The sequence below is a fragment of the Chrysochloris asiatica genome, unplaced genomic scaffold, assembly GCF_000296735.1.
Source record: "Chrysochloris asiatica unplaced genomic scaffold, ChrAsi1.0 scaffold00064, whole genome shotgun sequence".
NCBI classification, from domain to species: domain Eukaryota; kingdom Metazoa; phylum Chordata; class Mammalia; order Afrosoricida; family Chrysochloridae; genus Chrysochloris; species Chrysochloris asiatica.
Window position 1 is genome coordinate 6,124,279 of NW_006408582.1, and position 22,170 is coordinate 6,146,448.

Consider the following 22,170-nt stretch of genomic DNA (forward strand, 5'->3'; position numbering starts at 1 on the left):
TATGTTATGGTGGCACAGGCCTACGCAGTATTTTCAGTCTTTTGTGTATTGAATTGTTATGAGTCAGAACCAACTCAACAGTTGATGGCACCTAAGAACAACATTGTGTATTCTAAGGAGCTCTGGTGGTACAGTGGTTAAGCTGTCAGCTACAAACCCATCCCGTCACTTTGTGGGAGAAAGATATGGCCGTCTGCTTTGGAAAAGACTACAGACTTGGAAACCCTATTCTACTCTGTCCTATAGGGTTGCTGTGCGTCAGAATTGACTTAATGACTATGGGTTTGGTATTTTTGGGTATTATGTGTTAATTGCTAGGATTACAAAGATCTTGATTCTGTTTTCAAGGAGTCTAGTCTAGTGGCCCAGGACACAGATAAATCAATAATTACAACACTGAGTTATTAAATGCTGCCCTGTCATAGCAGTGTATACAAAGTGTAGTTGAAAAACTGATTCAACTTAAAAGGACTGTGGAATTTCTTGATTTTCTCAAACAGCCTAAACAAACCAATTTAACAAGCAACGCTTCTATAATCTCTTAAAGAAAAAAAAAAAATTAAGCTCTTAATGGCTTCTCAGCATACCAATAATGTAGTTCCCTTAGGCTACAACCATATAAAAATCTTATGAATTTTGCACACACACACACACAAATAGACTTTCAATTTTAGAAATAAATATAAAAAGGTTCTTTGGGAATAGCTGGGATTTTTATAACATAAAATTATATAACCTACCCAGAGGTGTATCTGAGAAATGACTCTGAGCAGTTTCTCTGAACCATTGCAGTTTCCATTGTCAGCAGTGAGTGATCATTCGGCAAGTTAAAACGAATACTTTCATATTTGAGAGCCTTCATGAGTCAAGGCAAGGAGACCTGGTAGTGTAGTGGGTTACAAGTTGGGCTGCTAACTACAGGGTCAGCAGTTTGAATCTACCAGCTGCTCCAAGGAAAAAATGAGGCTTTCTGTTCACATAAAGATTTACAGCCTCAGAAACCCTATACAGTTCCAACACTGTGAGTTGGAACTGACTCCGCAGCACACAACCACCACAACCATGAGTCAAGGCAGACTTTGTGATCTTGCTCTGCTGAGTGTAGAAGCAGAAGAAACTGAAAAAGAAAAAAAAGACATTGAGCTCATCATAGACCAGTTTCCATCAGAGCAGTTTCATCAGGATGGTACAGTTGTAATATTCAAGTACAATCATCGCTCAGTATTTGCAGGAATTGCTTCCAGGACCCTCAAATCCAGAGATGCTCAAGTCCCTAAAGTCCCTTATATAAAATGGGGTAATAGTTGCCTGTAATCTACACACATCCTCCCATATACTTTAAATTATCTCTAGATTACTTGTAATACCTAATACAATGTAAGTAATATGTAAATAGCACTTTACACTCTTAGCCTTGGAGGGATTGCTTTAACAAATTAATTGCTGCCCCCACCCTTACACACACCATTATTTTCTACCTGAAATTGGTTGAATCTGGATATAGAACCTGCGGATTCAGAGGGCCATATGTCTTAAGTAAAAGATTAATGAGCTTTTACTGAACACATTAGGAGCTGATATTCTGGTAAAGTTATCTAAAAGGTAGTCAGATATTTGGACAGGGGTGTCATTTCAGTGCTTGCCATGAGTGCTGTTTCTCACAGATATACCTAAGAACCTACCCTCTCTGTGTATTTTATGTAAATAGATCAGGAGTACTTTGTGAGGAATTTGTACATTTCATGAATAAGTTAACTGCAATTGTGACAAACTACAATGATATGGCAGAAAAGGTAAATAGTACAATATAGAGCAGTTTAGTGCATGATCTTGAAAACAAGGCAGTCTTGGACTCAAATCTTGCCCCTGTAATTTACTACCTATGTGTAGTAGCAGGCAAGTTAATTTGTTTCTCCTAGCCTCAGTTTCTTCTTCTTTAAAATGAGATTAGTAATGATTGCCTTAGTAGGGTTTTTGTAAAGGATACATGAGATCATGTGTGAAAATTACCTGAGACTCATAGCCAGTACTCATTGGTTGGTGGCTGTTATAATTACTATCCCTCATCATTACTATGATGATATGGATGATGAGGTTGTACTGTCAGTTTCATTGTTGTTGTTTTATAGTATTTTGAGAAGATTAGTAATTAACTTTCTTCTTCTAGACTCCTCCAAAAGATGGCTTTGTAGTTGCTGATGTTCAGCCAGTTGCAAGCAGTTCTCCAGCGAAAAAGCCGTTTCTTTCATCAACTTTTAGGTCTTCTTCCTCTCTAAGAAAGAAGAATAATGGTGGGGAGAAAGAGCTCCCTCCATGGAGATCCTCTGACAAGCATCCTACTGATATCATTCGTTTCAATTACCTAGACAACTGTGACCCCGTCGAGCAAGCCTGGCAGGGGTAAGAAACTCCATGCCCTTCTCAACTTCTTTGCTTTCAGAAACTGTTTATTGGCACTTCCGTATATGAAAAGATGAAAATAGAACTTACCATGAAATACAAAAGCTTTTCCATATGTGGAGGCAAAAGTAACTGAAATATCAAATTTACGATTATTAGTAAATCCGCCCTGCTCATTAGAATTCCTTGAATTTTATAGCTATAATGATAGAATAGCATCTTTTAATATTTTAATATCTCCAATTCCAATCCAACACCACAAGATTTATTCTAGGTTTGCCCCTTTCCATTTTTGTACCTCTCTTCAACAGTGAGAAACCTGGCCCACAGTATATTTACCTATATATTATATTGTTGTTAAGTACTGTTGGGTTGGTTCCTACACATAGCGACCTTTATAGGGTTTCCAAGGAGCAGCTGGTAGGTTTGTACCACCATCCTTGAGATTCAAACCAACCTTGCGGTCCAGTGCTTTATCCTACAGTGCCACACCAGGACTCATAATTATATTGTTGTTGTTGTTAAGTGCCGATTCATAGCGACCCTGTATAGGGCTTCTAAGGAGTGACTAGTGGATTTGAACTGCCATCTTGCAGTTCAAATCAGCCTTGCAGTCTAATGTTTATCTTACAGCGTCACACCAGAACTCCGTATTATATTTTACATATACTTAATACATGAGTGAACTTCAAAACATTTGTGGGATTTCCATTTTTTCATCAAACTTTGTTTTTTAACTTTTTGTTGTGAAATGGGTAAAGGTTTACAGAGCAGATCATCAGTTTTACATCCTATACTTCGTTTCATTTCAATGATTGCAATCCCTTCCATGTAACATCACTTATCTCCCTCCCTCCCTGTGTTTCCTGTCTTCATTCCTCCTCCTTTTCCAACCCTTTTGAACTTTGTTCTTGGGTGAATGTTGCTCTTTTGATCACAAATTGTTGATTATTCTAGGATGTTACAGTTCCTCTTATAGACCTGTCTATTGTTTAGCTGAAAAACCAGGACCTGAGGAGTGACTAACGACCATAGTCTCTCCACGATTCTCTGTCTGACCAGTAAACCTGGTATTTTGTATGATTTTGAGTTTTGTTCTACATTTTTTTCCCATTCTATGCAAGACCTTCTAAAGTAATCCCTTCCAAAGCAGTTGGTAGTAGTAGCTGGGCACCATCTATAGTTCTTCTGGTCTTGGGGTCATGAAGACAGATGTTCCAATGGTTCATTAGTCCATTGGACTAATTATTTCCATGTGACTTTGATTTTCATTACATTTCTTTTCTCAGGACTGGGAGAGAACAATAATTGCACCTTTAATGGCTGCTTATGAGCTTTGAAGACCCTAGTTGCTACTCACCAAAGTAGGATGTATAACATTGTCTTTGTGGATTATGTTAGACCAATTGACCTTGTTGCCTCATGAGACTAGGTTTCTGAGCCCCAAGGCTCAGTGACTCATTACTGAAGGAGTTTATGTCAAAGAGTTTTCATAATTTTGCCCAGTGCTGTCTCTGTCTGCTCCATCACATTCATGGATCTATTTTCAACAAAGGCAAATCTCCATGTATAAATATACTGTCAAACATATATATTTGTGGGTTATCTCTAGTCTTTCTCCTGTTCAACCTGTGTATGGATCCCTGCATCTACCCCTTGTTGTTGTTGTTGTTATTGTTAAATGCCGTCGAGTTGTTTCCGACCCATGGCGACCCTGTGTAGAGTTTCCAAGGAGCAGCTGGTGAGCTTGAACCACCGACCTTGCAGTTCAAACTGGCTTTGCAGTCTGGCGCATTAACCCACAGCGCCACACCAGGACTGCATCTACCCCTAGATCACCATTATTGCAGGGTTGTTTCCACAAAAATTTTGAATGTCCGCTAGTATATTTACTTATTTGCTCAATCCTAGAATATAAAGAATCCTGATGTGGTGTTGTAGGATAAACACTGACTGGACTGCTAATAGCAAGGTTGGTAGTTCAAACCCACCAGTGGTTCCTCGAAAACCCTATACAGGATTGCTATGAGTAGGACCACCTCTTGTCTGTCAATTTGTTGTACTGTGGTGGCTTACATGTTGCTATGATTCTGGAAGCCATGCCAAGGGTATTTTAAATGCCAGCAGTGTACACCTATGGTGGACAGGTTTCAGCTGTGCTTCCAGATGAAGACAGACTAGGAAGTAAGAGAGATACTTACTTACTTACTACTTCTGAATAGTTAGTCACTGAAAACCTTATGAATATCAGTGGAACATTGTCAGGAACAGAGTATTGAATATTGAAACGTTATGAAGAGCACCAGAATATTGTCAGATATAGTCCCAGAAGATGAGCTCCTCAGATTGAACGGCTCCTCAAAATATGACTGGGGAAGAGCTGCCTCCTTAAAGTAGAGTTGACCATGATGATGCAAATGGGGTAAAGCCTTCGGGACCTTCATTTGCTGATGGGGCACAACTCATAATGAAGAGACACAGCTGTAAACATCCAGTAATAATTGGAACATGGAATGTAAGAAGTATGAATCTAGGAAAATTGGAAAATGTCAAAAATGAAATGAAACACATAAACATTGATATCCTAGGCATTAGTGAGTTGAAATGGACTGGAATTGGCTATTCTGAATCTGACAATCACATGGTTTTCTATGCCAGGAATGACAAATTGAAGAGGAATGGTGTCTCATTGGTCATCAAAAAGGACACATCAAAATTTGTCTTGAAATATAATATCCGTACCCTACAAGGAATACTAGTTAATACAGTCCAGTTAGTACCACCATTATTAAAATTTACATACCTACCACCTAAGCCACTGGTTATGAAATTGAAGAATTCTACCAACTTCTTCAGTCTGAAATTGATCAAACTTGCAATCAAGATGTATTGAAAATTACTGGTGATTGGAATGCAAAAGTTGGAAACAAAGAGGAAAGATCAGTAGTTAGAAAATATGACCTTGGTGATAGAAATGATGCAGAAGATTCCATGATAGAATTTTGCAAGATAAATGACTTCTTCATTGCAAATACCTTTTTAAACAACATAAAAGACAACTATACACATGGACCTCACCAGATGGAATACACAGAAATCAAATTGATTTCCGTGGAAAGAAATGGTAGAAAATAGCAATGCTGTATGGTTTTCTAAGGAGTGCCTGGTGTGTTTCAACCACCAACCTTGTGGTTCAAACCGACTTTGGGGCCCAGTGCTCTATTCCACAGTACCACACCAGGACTCTGTAGTTTTAGTACATGGTTCTAAAATTCAGTATGTTATGTTACATGGTTCTAAAATTAAAACTACTAAAAGATATATTTGGAGAAGTATCACTTTCCCTAATTTCTTTCAGCTCACTCACACTTCTCCCCTCATCTTTCCCATCATATTCCCAAATAATATTTTTGGTTTATTTTTCCAGTGTAGCTTTTTGAACAAAGTTACATTGAGATACCATTTTTAAGTTATCTGATTGGTTAAAAAAAAGTTTAAAGATAAACAATATATTCTTTTGGCAAGACTGTGTGGAAACAGGCACATTCATGCACTGCTGGTAGGAATACAAATTGGCAGAAACCTTATGGTTGGGAACTTGGCAACGTCTAATAAAAATCCATATGTGTTTACCTCTTGACTCAGGAATCCTACTCTGGGAATCAACCTTAAACATACCAAATATATATCTGCAAGAATATATTTATTGAACTATTGTTTATGATTTCAAAATACTGAAAGCCATTGTAAGTGCTCATATATAGAAGAGTTGTACATACACAAGATAGAGTACTAGGCAGCTGTAAAAAATGAAGGAGGCAGATCTGAATGAACTGTTTAATTGTTCCAGGGTACATTATTAAGTGAAGAAAATAAATTTCAAAAGAGGATCTCCTGTAGTATAGAAATTAAGAGGAAAATTTAAAATATGTATGTATCTGATCATTTATTCAAACACACATATGCACATGAAGGATAAAACAGAAGTTAATATAACACACTTTGAAATATTTAATAATGATGTGTTTGTGAGTGGGTGTATGTCTGATGTATGTCTCTACAGCTGTAGTGTGTGTGTGGTGTGATTGTGTGTATATTGTGTGTCTCTGTGTCCATGATGTGTGTTGTGTTGTGTGTGAGATATAGGTGCATGTGTGTATGGTGTGTGTCTGTGGGGTTTTGTGTGTGTTTGTGTGTGTGATGTATGTCTCTGTGTCTGTAGTATGCAGTGTGTGTCTCTGTGTCCTCAGTGTGTGTTGTATATTGCATTTATGGGTGGCTATGTAGTGTTTGTGTGAGAGAGTGGGCGTTTATGTGTTTGGTGTGTGTCTCTAAGCCTGTGTGAACAACACAACACACAAAACACAACACGTATCTAGGGCACATGCACACACCATACACCATGGACACAGAAACAAACACCACACGTGCAGAGGGGACACAGACACACATCACACATGATGTCATACCACACACACATCAAGGACACAGAGATACACACCATACAAACAACTCATGCACAACACAACACACAGGGACACAGAGAAACATACCATAAACACACACACAGACTCATACTGCACACATACACACTCACAAGCACACACACACATATTTCCCATGGATACAGAGACACACACCACACACACACATTTCAAAACTTGTGAGATGCAGCTAAACTGATGTTGTATAGCTTATTAGCAAATTTAAATATTTTAAATAAAGAAAGTCTAAAAATCTGACCTAAAAATCCATCTAAAGAAGCTAAAAAAAGAGGTCAAGGTAAACTTAACATAAAAAGAAAGAAAGAATGAAGGTCAGTAATTAATAAAATAGAAAACAAAACAAAGCAATGGACAAAATTAATAAACCAAAAGTTGGTTCTTTGAAAATATATGCAATATGCATAAACTTCTAGCTAGACCAATCAAGAAAACAAGAGCCAGAATACAAATCACCAATACCTGGATGAAATAAAGGATATAACTACTGATTTCATTGTTGTTATGTGCTGTCGAGTTGGTTCCAACTCATAACAACCCTGTATAGGGTTCCCAAGGAGCAACTGGTAGGTTTTAACTTATAGTTAGTAGTCCAGTGCTTATCCTAAAGTGCCACACCTGAACTCCCTACTGATCCTACAGACATTAAAAAAGTAATGAGATATCATAAACAACTTTATACCAATAAACTCAACAATTTAGATAAAACTGATATATTGCCTGAGAATTGAAAACTAGTAAAGCTCACTCAAGAGGAAATGGATAATACAAATAGTCTGCTAGCTATTAAAGAAATTGGATTCATAGTTAAATATCTTCTCACAAAGAATACACCAGGCCTAAGTAGCTTCATGGCAAAAGAAATCATCCCAATTCTACATAAACTTCCCAGAGAGATAGAGGATGAAAAATGCTTCCTGGGTAAAATGGAAATGATACTGTACCACTTTTTCTATGATGAATATATGAGTTGCTATATATATGCACATTATGAACTCAATAAAATATAACTGAAATAAAATATAACTAAAATATGAGGTAACTGATTACCTGAAAACCACAAACTAGTAAAGCTTACTCAAGAAGAAATAGATAATACAAATAGTCCGTTAGCTGTTAAAGAACTTGGATTCATAATTTAATACCTTCCCACAAAGAAAACACAAACACATACATTATTATTCTGATACTAAGTTTGCTCAAGAGTACTGGTGTGGCACTGAAGGATAAGCAGTGGACCGCCAAGGCAGTTTGAACCACATGGTTGGTGGTTCAAATTTAACCAGCTGCTCCTCAGGAACCTTATACAGGTTCGCTTTGAGTCAGAGTCCACTCAAAGGTACTTAGCAACAATAACAAGAAGTTTGCTCAGGCAATAGCTACAACGAATAGACCCACCACTGCCATTTAACCAATTATGACACATTGTGAGCCTATACAATGAGTAGAATTGTTTGTTCCTTAGGGTTTCAAGACTGTAAATCATTATGAGAGTAGACAGCATTATCTTTCTCCTGCAGTGCAACTGGTAAGTGATCTGCCCACTGGACTACCAGGGCTCCTTGCAACAGATGGAAGTACGGTGAAATTATGCAGTTTCTGGAAGAATTATAGTATTCTTCAGAGAATCCAGAACATTGCATGGATCCTTTGAAGAATACTACAATTCCACCAGAAACTGCTTAATGTCACCATACATCCTGGGAGGAAGTTACGAGAAGATACATTCAGGAGATATGGAAAAAATTGCTGAATTATGTCAACATGCTCAAGCATTTGATCAGGATAATATGATGAAAGAGATCAGTGGAGAAATCATCCATGTGGCAAGAACACTGAATTTGGAACTTGATATCACCGATATGGAATGTCTCATAGATGATGATAAATGGGAATTGACAAATGAGGATTTAATGGGTTTTGAAGAGGAAAGACATCCTGAAGAAGAAAGAGATAATGAGGAAGTGGAAGGAGAGAAGTTGTCAATAAATTTTATAGTGAAAAGATTAGCTGAAGTATTTTCTAAATAAACCAAAAGCTACAATTGCTTGAAAACATGGACCCAAATGCTGATCAATTTACTAATGTTGATAGGCAGCTATGGGAAGCAGTGAGATGTTACTGAGAAATATACAAAGAAAAAATGAAGAGGACCAGACAGCTCTCATTAATTTTCTGATTAGAAACATCATCCCCATTCCCAATGATAATCCAGATGATCCAGAATCTTCCATAAATGGAGTTATTATGACAATTGACAAAATGCCAACTCTTTTTCATTGGCATAAATATTATTTGTATATTTTTATATATGTGTGAAAATATATCTGTAAGTTTATATGTAATGTTTCCAACCTTCAAAGACAAATAAAGATCAAATCTATAAAGAAACTGATGATAAAAGGCAATAATTATGAAAACTTCAAAAAAATGAGGTATCCAATGTATGTCAGAACTGATTTATGATGGAGTCATTGATTCAGAGCCCCATCATAAGTTGGGGACTACCTACTTGTATATATACCTGACAAAGAACTTGTTATTCAAAATATATAAACAACGTTTACAACTCAATAATAAGGCAATTAATTAAAAATGGGCAGAATATTTCAACAGACAGTTTATAACATAAGATATGCAAATGCACAATAAGCACATGACAAGAATCTCAGCTAGCCATCAGGGATATGCAAAAGGTTGTTTATTGTCTTTTTTTCTCTTACTACTATCCCTACTATGTATAACATACTTTTTCCAATGGTTCAACCCTCCTGTCTTCTGTTGTGTATTTAGCTTGAGTAGCTGATGGAGAAGAGATACAGTGTATGGGCAAGAGAGAAGGAATTTGTCTAGACCCCAGGAAAGCAAAGCATATGCCCCCTTTTATGTCACTAAATAGCAAAAATAGGGAATATGCAAAGTAAAGCTACACGAAGATGCCAATGCATACCCATTTTGTTGGTAGGTGCCATTGAGTTTATTCCAACTCATAGCAGCCCTGTGTACAATAGAACAAAATACTGCTTCTTTTTTTTTGTCCTGCACCATCCTTACAAACATTGCTATGCTTGAGCCCGTTGTTTCAATCTATCTTGTTGAAAGTTTTCCCTTTTTTCACCTACACTCTACCAAGCATGATGTCCTTCAATAACTGGTCTCCCCCTGGTAACATATCCAAAGTACATGAGATGAAGTCTCATCATCCTTGTTTCTAAGAGCAGTTTTCCAAGACAGATTTGTTTATTCTTCTGGCAGTCCATGGTATTTTCAATATTGTTTGCCAACACTACATACCTACCATTGTGCTGTCCAGACTCATAGCAACCCTCTATAGGGTTTCCAAGAAGTGGCTTGTGGGTTTGAACTGCTAACCTTATGGATAACAGTCCAGTACTGATCCCACAGTGCCACACCAGGACTCACTATGTCCACTGTTGTTAAGTGGCATCAAGCTGGTTACGATTCATAGTGATCCTGTATAGGGCCTTTGAGTAGTGGCTGGTGGGTTTGAACTGCTGACCTTGTGGTTAGCAGTCCAGTGCTTATCCTACAGCACCACACCAGGACTCCACATATCCACTTGTTGTTGTTAGGTGCCATCAAGTCGGTACCAACTCATAGCAACCCTATGCACAACAGAATGAAACACTGCTTGGTCCTGGGCCAATCTCACAATCCACTAGCATAACTAAAATAAAAGAGATTAATAATACTAAGTATTATTACCTGGTGTGGTGCTGTAGGATAAGCACTGGACTGCTAACTGCAAGGTCGGTAATTCAAACCCATCAGCCTTTCCTTGGGAACTATACTGGGTTGCTATGAGTTAGAAACGACTTGACTGCGCTTAACAACAACAATAATACCAAGTGTTAATGAAGATGTGGAGAAATTGGAAATCTGCATTGCTGATGAAAATGTAAACTGTTAACAGTCATTTAGAGAAAAGATTTGGCAAGCTTTCCCCTCCCTCCCCCACTTGTGTTGAGTGAAGGTTTACAAAGCAAAGCAAATCAGTTTTACATTCCACAAATTCTCCCTTTCATTTAATGTCAATGATTACAATCCCCTTATTGTAATATAATTTATCTCACTTCTTCCCTGTGTTTCTCATTTACATTCTTCCTTCTCTCTCAACCCTTCTGAATTTTGTCCTTGGGCAAATGCTGCCCATTTGATCTCAAATGATGGCCATTCTATGGCATGTGCCCCTCACTAGTATTGTACCTATTGCTTGGCTAAAAATTATTTGGCAGTCTCTTTAAAGGATAAACACTCATCTACCAAATGGCACAGCTATTCTCAGATTAGCTAAGAGAAATGAAAACATATGTCCCCACAAAGACTTTTACACAAATTTCCATTAGCAGCTTTATTCATCAAAGCCAATTACTTGAAATAGCCTAAATATTCATCAATAGATAAACAAAATGTTGTATATCCACACAGTGAAATAACATTGTATAACCATAAATGAAAAGGAATCAACTACTAATACAAATAACATGAATAAGTATATAAAAAATTGTTTAAAGAGTATGTTGAGTGAAAGAAGCAAGACACAATTATATAATATGTGATTTCATCTATATAAAATGCAAACCAATCTTTTTGGTTGTTATTGTTATTATTAGCATTTATTTGAATATGTGGTATGAATATAAAGTCAGGAGATCAATTTTTAACAAATCTATATTTGTTATTTGTGTTGTTGTTAGGTGCCATTGAGTCAGTTCCTATTCTTAACTACCTTACATATAGTTTCCAAGGAGCAACTGGTGGACTTGAACTGCTGACCTTGCAGTTAGCAGTCCAATTCCACACCAGGACCTCAAAGTTTCATAATACAAAAAAAAAACCTGAGACTATTTTTCAAAATAAACTCTCTGTGAACCCATGTAGAATGTATGGCACATAAACCCATTGTCGTCGAGTTGATTCTGATTCCCAATAACTAAGGCAGTAATCTTTACAGAAGAGTACTGTGACACCCTTTTCCTGAGGAATGCCTGGTGGGTTTGAACCACCAGCCTTTCTGTTTGCAGCCAGGTGAATAACTACTGCACACCCAGGGACCCTTGTATATTGTTGTTGTTAGGTGCTGTTAAGTTGATTCTGACTCATAGTGACCCTATGCATAACAGAACAAAACATTGCCCAGTACTGCAACATCCTCATAATTCCTGTTATGTGTGAACCTGTAGATGCAGCCTCTGTGTCATTGCAAACCAATCTTTAGTTAAAAAACAACAACACGAGGACTCCTGGTGTGACGCTGTAGGTTCAACACTGGATTGAGAACCACAAGGTCAGCAATTCAAACCCACTAACTGCTCCTCGGAAACCCTATACAGGGTTGCTATGAGTCGAAACCAACTCAGTGACACTTAAGAGGAGTCCTAGTATGGCACTGTAGAATAAGCACTGGATTGCTAACCGAAAGGTCTGTTGTTCGAACCCACCAGCTGCTCCTTGGAAATTCTACAAAGGGTCGCTATGAGAATGACTCTATGGCACTTAACAACAGCAACAACAGGACTGGGGCATAAGGAAATTTTGGGATGATGGTATGTGTGTGAATATAGAGAGAAGAAATATGTATGTATATAGAGTATGTAGAGATAGGTATGTGCATGTGTGTATATTAATAGATAAAGCAGAACTAGTAAAATATTATCAATTGTTGACTCTAGATGGAGAGTATATTGGATAATCACTGCACTATTTCAGCTTTTCTGTATGTTTGAAATTTCTCATAATTAAAAGTTAGGAACAATTTTTAAAAATTAAATTGTAAGAAATATTTGGATAGAGATGATTTTCAAATAAAACTTTTGAAAGATAGGAATTCAAGAGAACAGTAAAGTGAGCCCATTGTAACCATCTTCTAGCATCAACCGTCTTCACCTCCTGATCAGTCTTGTTTTATTGGTACCCTCATCCACTTAGTCCTTCTCCTAGATTTTGTGTGAGACAAATGCAAAGGTCATATATTTCATCCACTAATATTTCAGTGTATAGCCTTAAAACATAAGGCCTCTTTCTAAAAATCATAACATGATACCATTATCACATCTAAAACAATTGATAGTAATTTGTTAATATAATCAAATACCAAGGAAGGTTTCAGGTTTTCTTGAATGTCTTGTAAATGTTTTGATTTTTTAATAGCAGTTGGCTTGTTTTATCAGATTTCAAGTAAGATCTATATATTGCATTTGGTCAATATGCGACTTAACTCTTTTAATCCCTGTCTTTTGCTCTCTCTCTCTTTTGAAATCAGATCTAATCTGTAGAGTTTCTCACAATCTGGATTTTGCTGATTGCACCCCCAACATGCATTGTAACATATTTCCCTGTGCCCTGTATTTGGCATAGTGGTATTCAGACCTAAAGGCTTCAACATATACCCATGGGTTTATGATCATCATGAAGCACATCATTTATGGCTGTTTCCCTTTTTATTATTTAGTGGTCATTGATGACCCTTGCCTACATTCATTATTTTACACTTATTTTTTCTTTAAAGAGTTAGAAAGCAAATCTTTTCAGCTTTGAGGGCCATATGTGTATGATCTCTGTTACAGCTATTCAACTTCATTGTTGGAATATGAAAACAGCCATAGACAATGAACAGAAAAAAATAAGTGTGCCTGTGTTCCAATAAAATTTTATTTATCAAAACACACAGTGAACTAGATTTGGTCTATGGGCTGTGGTTTGCAGACCCCTGCTTTATCTTAATATTTATGAAAAGTTTAGAAAACAAATAGTAATACAGACAATACGATGAGTAAAACAGTTTAAGATTTCTTTATGTTCCTCTCTGGTAATGTCACCAGCTCCATAGATAAGATCATTTGTTTCAGCATTTTATGTTTTAGATGTTTTTTCCTTCATTTTATTTTATAGTTTTGAGAAAATTATAGATCAAATGTATAAAAAATCAAGTACATAAAACAACATAATTTGAAGAAATCTAGCTTTTGTCTTTGTTTCTCTACACTATCTCCTCCTGTTCTTGATCAGAATACATGGGCGTCCTACTTGCAGGCAACCATTAAAATTTTTTTTAATGATTTGATACTTCTATTTAAAAAAAGTAAGGACTCCTGGTATGGTGCTGTAGGATAAGCACTGGAATGTAAGCCACAAGGTCAGCGGTTCAAACTCCTCAGAAACCCTGTACAGGGTTGCTACAAGTCAGAATCAGCTCGATGGCACTAAACAACAACATTTTAAAAAATATGGGCAAATCTCTTTCTATATATATATGCATGTTTTAAACCTCTTTTCTGAAATAAGTGAAAATACGCAATACACTTTTCCATCTTTGTTTATTCAGGTAACAGTATATCGTTGATTTCCCTATACTCATGTGTAGATATATTCTGCTCAGAGTACTCATTGTGTTGACACATCAGAGTTTATTCAGCCAGTTTTCTGTTGATAAACATTTGAATTGTGTCCAGTTAAGTGAAGATGATCCTTTTTTTGAGGGAATGCAGGAAGAGGTTTTATATATAACTTTTTATTGTCATGTGAGTGAAAGTGTACAGAGCAAATTAGTTTTCCATTCAACAATCCATACACATTTTGTTTCGTGACACTGATTGCCAGGTCATCTTGTAAATCAGAGACAACAAAATCTAATAGGCAAATGCCTATGCAAACTACCAAATTGTAAGAAATGGCAATTTATAGCTTTTATAATGCTTTTTCAATTTACAGGAGGAGGAAAAATAATGCAATGACTCCAGATTTCAGCCGACAGTCACATGATAAGAAAAATAAATTACAAGACAGATCTAAGCTGAGAAAAGCTCAGTCACTGGTAAGTACTACTTAGAAAAGATTCACCACCCTCAAGTTAATGAATGGAGTCTTGGTGTGGAGCTGTGGTTTAATGCACTGGACTGCAAAGTCGGTTTGAACCACAAGATCGGCGGTTCAAGTTCACCAGCCGCTCCTCAGAAACCCTATATAGGGTCCCTATGGTTCGGAATCGACTCAACGGCACTTCACAAGAAGTTAATGAAAATCACTCCATCTCTAATCCTATTTGTGAAATTGAATTTGTTTTTCTTTTCATCACAGTGTTTGGTCTTTGACACTGACTGCTATGTGACCTTGAAATGATCTTTTAAAAAAAGAAAAGGAAAGAAAAAGACTGGTTGAAATGGTGTGTATGAAACTGCTTTGGAACTATAAATGAACATATAATATAAAGGCAGCATTATTCTCATTAGTTCTGCAATGATTCCTTCGGGGGAGGTGGCATTCCTTCCAGAAATTGCTTATCTATAGAGTGCAGATTCCAGTGACCTAGAGTGGAAGGTAATGCTTTTGAGAGCTCTCTTGCTGCCAGTGAAGCATGACTATAAAAGTACATTTAGAATAACTTCTGAAAAATTAATTAAGAACTTTTCTTTCTCTAATTAAAAAACAGCTCATTGTCCACCAATAAAGTCAATAACTGTAGCTAGGGAGTATTATCATTTCACAGCACAGTTTCCCAGATTGTAGTTCAGTACCCCAGTGGATCCCTTCCAGCACATATGAAAGTGTTTGGAGCAAAGTAGAAGGGAATAAGACTGGAATAAAGAGTTTGTAACAGTAATAAGGATTTTTGGGGGGGGGGGGACGGGGATTGAAGCTATATATGCAACAAAAATTAATATAAAATGACTGTCAGTTGGCAGAGGAATGAGTATGTCCTCAAGAATAAATCACTTTTATTACTCTGCTTTAAAGCTCTATTACTTTCTGTTTAAATTATTTTCAAGTGTTATGTTCTGAAAAAAAAAAAGATATGGGCTTCTTAAAAGTAGGGCAGTCTGTATTCTGGGGGACCAATTTGTTGGGCTGGATGAAGCTTATCAAAGGCGAGTGTACGGTTGCACAGGGAATGAGACGGCTTAGAGCAAAGCAGTAAAATTGTCAGTAAAACCATTAATTGAGAAAAATAGCTTTATGAGGCTTATCACACAAGCTATTATAGTAAGCTTCTGCCTGGTTTCCTCACCCCAGCTAGGTTAAGAGCAGAAGTGAAATCCAGAGGAGAACAGGGATTTTAAAGTGCAATAAAAGTTGATGATGATGTATGCTTATAAATAATCAGCACCGCCAAAAATTTCTCCTGCTTTAAAAAAAAAAAAAATTGAAGGCTAAACAGAAACCATCCCTGTGGGCTTTTGACATTAACCATCTGTCACACACAAACAGGGTTTAAGTTGAAATATTCATTATAAATTAAAAAGTTAAAAAGTTGTACCAATTAAGAGAATAAAGAGAAACCCGGGTAAATTAAACAATGATAATGAATAGCTAGCTATTAATAAAATGAAGTAGCTGATTGTATCTAGCTGCTTGTATTGCTTTTGTAAATATACTAATTGTAATCACTATTTATGCTTAGTCATTTTGATAAAAAGCATAAGGCATAATTAAATCCTCCAAGAGTATGCTGTTTTCTTTGAACTGGTAATAGGACCTATGATAAAGTCTGGCTGTTTGAACCACAGGACTTTGTTGACTAAGGTCCCTTTCCACATGGTGGCAGTTAGCCCTCACTGTTGGCTACAACCTCAGAGGAAATAAGCAGCCTCCTGAGTAATGCAAGAATTTTATGAAAATTAAGAAATGTTTGAATGTAGTGTCTAAGAGAAGAGGAAATGGATATTGAGGAAATTTAATTAGAGTGTATAAAAGGGAGCCTGGCTAGCTCAGTCTGTAGAATATGAGACTCTTAATCTGAGGTCCGTGGGTTCATACCTCACATTGGATCTGTGCTTAGGAGTTCTGGTGTGTTACTATTTTTTAAAAGAAACAGACATTTTGCTATGGTTTGGGTGAACATTTACAGAGCAAATTAGTTTCTCATTCAACAATTCATACACATTTTGTTTTGACAGTAGTTACAATCCCCTCAATGTAATAGAACTTTTCCTACTTCCTCCCTGGACTCCCGGTTTTCCATTCTCCCATCTTTCCTGCACCTTTCTGCCTTCTGAACTTTGCTTTTGTCTCTAATGGCTAAAGGGTTAACTTGAGTGTTGGGGAAACTAATATACAACAAGAAGGAGGTTGACAAAAGAATGAAGACAGATGACACAGGGAAGAATACAAGGGTTAGAGGGGATAGAGGTAAATACTGTTATATACAAACCCTGCAACAACAATGTTCTACAGGCAGATACATGAGTAGATACGTAGGCTGAATGAGTATGGGAAGGAGAGTGAAAATAAACCCACAAAGGTTTGACAGAGGATGTTTGTACATGCTACTTACCTTTGGTGCCAATATAGACATAAATGTAGTGGAACATGTTGTTGTTAAGTACCTTTGAATCAGTTCTAACTCAGCAACCCTATATAGGATTTCCAAGGCATGGTTGGTGGCTTTGAACTGTCAACTTTGTGGTTACCAGTTCAGTGCTTATCCAACAACACCACAACAGGACTCAATGGTGTAGCCTACAGGGGGTAAAATTATAAAAACTTCTTGGATATTACCAAACACCTGAAGCAATGAGTAGCTGGGCCTGGGGACTCAGAAACATATAGATTCTGGGGACCCCATAGTCAGTTGGCATAACATAGTCCACAAAGACAGTGTTCTATATCCTACTTTGGTGAGTAGTGACTCATGAGCGGCCATGTAAGGTACAAATATTGGTCTTTCCATTTGTGGAAATAAGAGTGATGAAAATTGAAGATGCTTCGAGTCAGTTAGTCCAGTGGACTAATGAAATACATGAACTTTAGTCTCTATAACTCTGAGACCAGAAGAACTAGATGGTATCTGACTAACCACTACCAGCTGCTCTGAAAGGTCCCAGATAGAGCAAGAAACAATGTGGGACAAAACTCAAAATTATATATGTATAAAATGACTGGGTTTACTGGATAGAAAGAGACTGGAGGAACCTGAGACTATGGCCCTTGACCACCCTTTAGATCTGGAATGGAACTCACCCTTGTGGCCCAATTTTCAACCAAGCTCTGAATAGGTATGTAAGGGGGCAGTAAACTAGTGAGGTGTGCTCACTGTGGAATGGTCAGTCATTCAAGATCAAAATGGCAGCATTTACCTGGGAGCAAGGTTCAGAAGAGTTGGGAAGGAGGGTGGAATGGAAACAGGAATCAAATGAAGGAAGTAGGATAACTGTTGTTACATACAGGGGATTTCAGTCATTGAGATGAAACCAGTATATGATTTGTTGGATGTAAAACTGACGATTTACTCTGTAAACCTCATTCAATTCACAATAAAGTTTCAGTGGGGCAAAAATATCTAATCTAAAAAAAAGTGAAGAGGCAAGTAACCAACTTGGAGAATCTTTGGAAACCATATATCCAACAAGAATCTAATAACAAAAATATATGCAAAAGCACTCTAGGTTAGCAACAAAAGGACAAATAACCCAACCTTAAAATGGGCCTAATTTCACCAAAGAGGACATTCAAATGGCCACCAAACACATGAAAAGATGCCATCAGAGAAATGCAAATCAAAACCACAATGAGATACCGTTTGACTCCCACTAGGATGGCTAAGGGAGCACAGTGGCTCTGGAGGATAAGCACTGGACTGTGAACCACAAAGTTGGTGGTTTGAGCCCATCAGCTAGTCTGCAGGAGAAAGATGAGGTTTTTTGTTCCTGCAAAGATTTACAGCCCTGGAAACCCTATATAATATGACTGTGAGTCAGAACCACTGACTCAATGGCACTTAAAAACAATAAGAAAATTAAGATGACTACGATTAAAAAACAATAATAACAAATGTTAGAGAAGATGTGAGGAAATTGGAACCCGTATCTATTGCTAGCGGTATTACAACCATTGTGGAAAATAGTGTGATGGTTCCTCAAATAAAAACTAGAACTTCCATGTTATTGTTGTTGTTGTTAGTACTGTTGAGTCGGTTCCAACTCAGAGCAACCCTGTATAAGGTTTCCAAGGAGTGGCTGGAAGGTTTGCACCGCTGATCTTGTGGCTAGCAGCTCAGTGCTTATCCTACAGTGCTACACCAGGACTCCAGAACTATCTACCATATAACCTAACAATTCCACTTCTAGATATTCAAGGGATGCCAAAACATATTGCTATAAAATCAGATACCTTTATTAAACAAAAATATCAAAATGTGATACTATTGTTTCCTGACATATCTTCCATCTAGGCCTATATACTTCTGAAGGCAGTGTTTCCATCTCTCTAACCCGCCCCCAGAGAATTCTGCACTCTTTGATGTACATACACCACCTTAAACGACAGTTTTTGGTTTCTTCAGTGAACTCAAATCATATTCCTTTTAAATGTTCTTTGAATTTTGTGAACAAAAAGAAGTCTGGACTTTTCCGGTCCCTGGCACACCGGGAGCTGCGGGCATTGCCCGAAAATGGCACAGAAATGGTATCAAGAAACCCTGATCACAACGATATGAGTCTCTCAAGGTGGTGGACCCTAAGTTTCTGAGGAACATGCGCTTTGTCAAGAAGCACAACAAGAAGGGCCTGAAGAAGATGCAGGCCAACAACACCAAGGCCATGGATGCACGTGCCGAGGCTGTCAAGGCTCTCATAAAGCCCAAGGAGATCAAGCCTAAGATCCCAAGGGGTGTCAACCGCAAGCTCAGTCAACTGGCCTACATTGCCCATCCCAAGCAAGGGAAACGTGCTCGGGCACGTATTGCCAAGGGTCTGAGGCTCTGTTGGCCAAAGTCCAAGGCTAGTGCTAAAACTAAGGCTGAAGCTTCAACCAAGGGCTCAACTAAAGCTCCAGTCAAGGCCTCAGCTAAAGCACCAGCCAAGGCCTCAACTCAAGCCCCAGCCAAGGCCTCACCTTAGGCTCCCAAAGGTGCCCAGGCCCCCACAAAGATGGAATAGAGTTCTCCATCTGAGGACAGAGGGATTGGCATGACCCTTTGGGCTACCATCTGTATGGAGCTGGTGTCCTCCTGTGCTGTTTGTACAAATAAATATGAGACAGGAAAAAAAAAAAAAAAAAGAAGTCTGGAGAGGAAAGATTAGGATGTAGGGTGGGTGGGGTACGGTTTCCCAACAAAATTCTCATAGAACAGCCCTTGCTACCCTGAAACAATAAGTAAGTGCATTGTTGTGATGGGGGAAATTCCTGGTCTTTTTCTCACCAATGCAGTTCTCAATTTTCTTAATTTAATACTTCTTAATAATAAGTCCCCATGATTATCCTGTGTCCTTTGAGAAAATCTAACAAGATGATCCCTTTGGAATCCCCCCAAAATAATTGCCATAGCTTTCTTAGCTAAGCTCTGTACCTTGAATTTAACTGACCTAGCAGGTCAAGAAATCAAACGATGTATTGCATTGGACAAATCTGTTGTAAAAGACCTCTTTAACATTAAAATGCAAAGCTGTCACTTTGAGGATTAATAGATGCCTGACCCAAGCCGTGATATTTTCAATCGCCTCATAAGCATGTGAAAGCTAGACAATGAATGTTGTTGCTGTTAAGTGCTAACCAGCCTCATAGTGACCCTGTGTAGAGTTTCCAAGAGGCAGCTGGTGAGTTTGAACTGCTGATCTTGTGGTTCAAACCAACCTTGTGGTCCAGCATTTATCTTATAGTGCCATACCAGGCCTCCTGACAATGAATAAGGAAGACCAAAGAAGAATTGATGCATTTGCATTATGTTGTTGGTGAAGAATATTTAAAGTATCATAGAGATGGGTTGACACAGTGTCAACAACAGTGAGCTCAAACACGGCTATTGTAAGGAAAGTGCAGAAATGGGTGAGATTTCCTTCTGTTATGCATAGGATTGCTATGACTTAGAATCAACTCGACAGAACCTAACAACAACGACAAGCCAATTTCCTAGCAAGTCATTGATATGATTGGACCCTGCTTTGTGGATCATGTTGGTAAATACAAGACTCATACCTAGTTATGATATTTGTTCCATAAAATTGTCTTCATTAGCTTGGATCTTGCTTAAAAGACTGATTGAAAGATCAGCTCTTTAAGCTGACTGATCTTCGCTTAGCGCTTTTTTTAATAAAAAGGATACTTTTATTTTGAAAGCACATAAAAGAGACTAAGACAAGTGTATTACTGAGAGGACTTGTCAGCCATTCACTGACCACAGAGACATGTTTAAACATGCCTTGTTTGGAATAAACCTGTGCATGTATGAACTGGAACCCTATTATCAATACTTTTTACCTGCCTTTGTATAGCTACCTTGAGAGCAGAGATTCAAAAAGACATGTGTACACCAGTGTTTATTGCAGCACCTGATGTAGCGCTGTAGGATAAGCACTGGACTGCAAGGTTAGTTTGAACCGAAAAATTAGCGGTTCAAACTCACCAGCTGCTCTTTGGAACCCTATAAAGGTCGCTATGAGTAGTAACTGACTTGATGACACTTAACAACATTCACAATAACCAAAAGGTGGAAATAACCTAAAAGCCCATAGACAGATGAATGGCCTGTCTTCCTAAGTGACTGTGGGTAGATTTGAACCGCCAACCTTTTGGTTAATAGCATAGCACATTAACTATTTGCACCACCCAGGCTCCTAGGTATTGGAGGGGGCCAATGAAGCTTTCTGGTGAACGAGAACACTGTTAGTAATGCCCCTTGTTCCAGCTGAACCTGTTATTGCTGAGATGTGAGCTCCACTTCCACTTCTATCTCTGTACCAAATGCTACTCATTTTACACATGAAAGCAAAATCTCAGAGGTCCAGGAGGCTAAGTAAACAAAAGTAGTTTGGAGCAACTCACAAAAACCAAGAGGTGGGCTTAAATTTCTTAAGCTTGGGGATTGAACTAAGAGGACCACCAGCTGACATTTTGTTTCCCTCCCCACTCCTGTTAAGCAAATACCTTTTGTTTCACACCAAGCTTTTCTTTGGCTGTTAGAAGTCCTTGCTCTCTAGACTCTGATTTGGCCTTGGATTTCAAAAAGCTCAGCTGTTTCAATGTATTCCCCTAAATACTAGTAACCAAAGACTTTAATTACCAGCTGACTCTAATTGCTTTAGATACGATCTTATCTTTTCCTGTGCTCTGAAGTTACCCACACCTCTTTCCAGGATAACTTTACTCTTAGTGTCCTGATTTTGTAAATGCTTCCTCAAAATTTCTCTTGTTTTCCTTCTCTCTGTCAAAAGAAGGGGGAAAAAAAGAGAAAGAAATAGGCCGTAGTGTGATTTCTACATCATGTCATGCATGGGAAGAGCAAGGTTTGAGAATCAGGAAATACAGGTTCCAGTCT

General features: G+C 37.9%; 1 protein-coding gene across 1 annotated transcript in view; it reads left to right on the forward strand.

Moving 5' to 3' along the window:
- The window catches only part of FBXO16 (F-box protein 16), a 101,946-nt gene that overhangs the window by 57,357 nt on the left and 22,419 nt on the right, over positions 1-22,170 (forward strand). The window contains exons 5-6 of the mRNA XM_006864431.1: positions 2,168-2,400; positions 14,634-14,740. Of these exons, the coding sequence (XP_006864493.1) occupies positions 2,168-2,400; positions 14,634-14,740 (340 nt within the window). The remainder of the gene's footprint in view (positions 1-2,167; positions 2,401-14,633; positions 14,741-22,170) is intronic.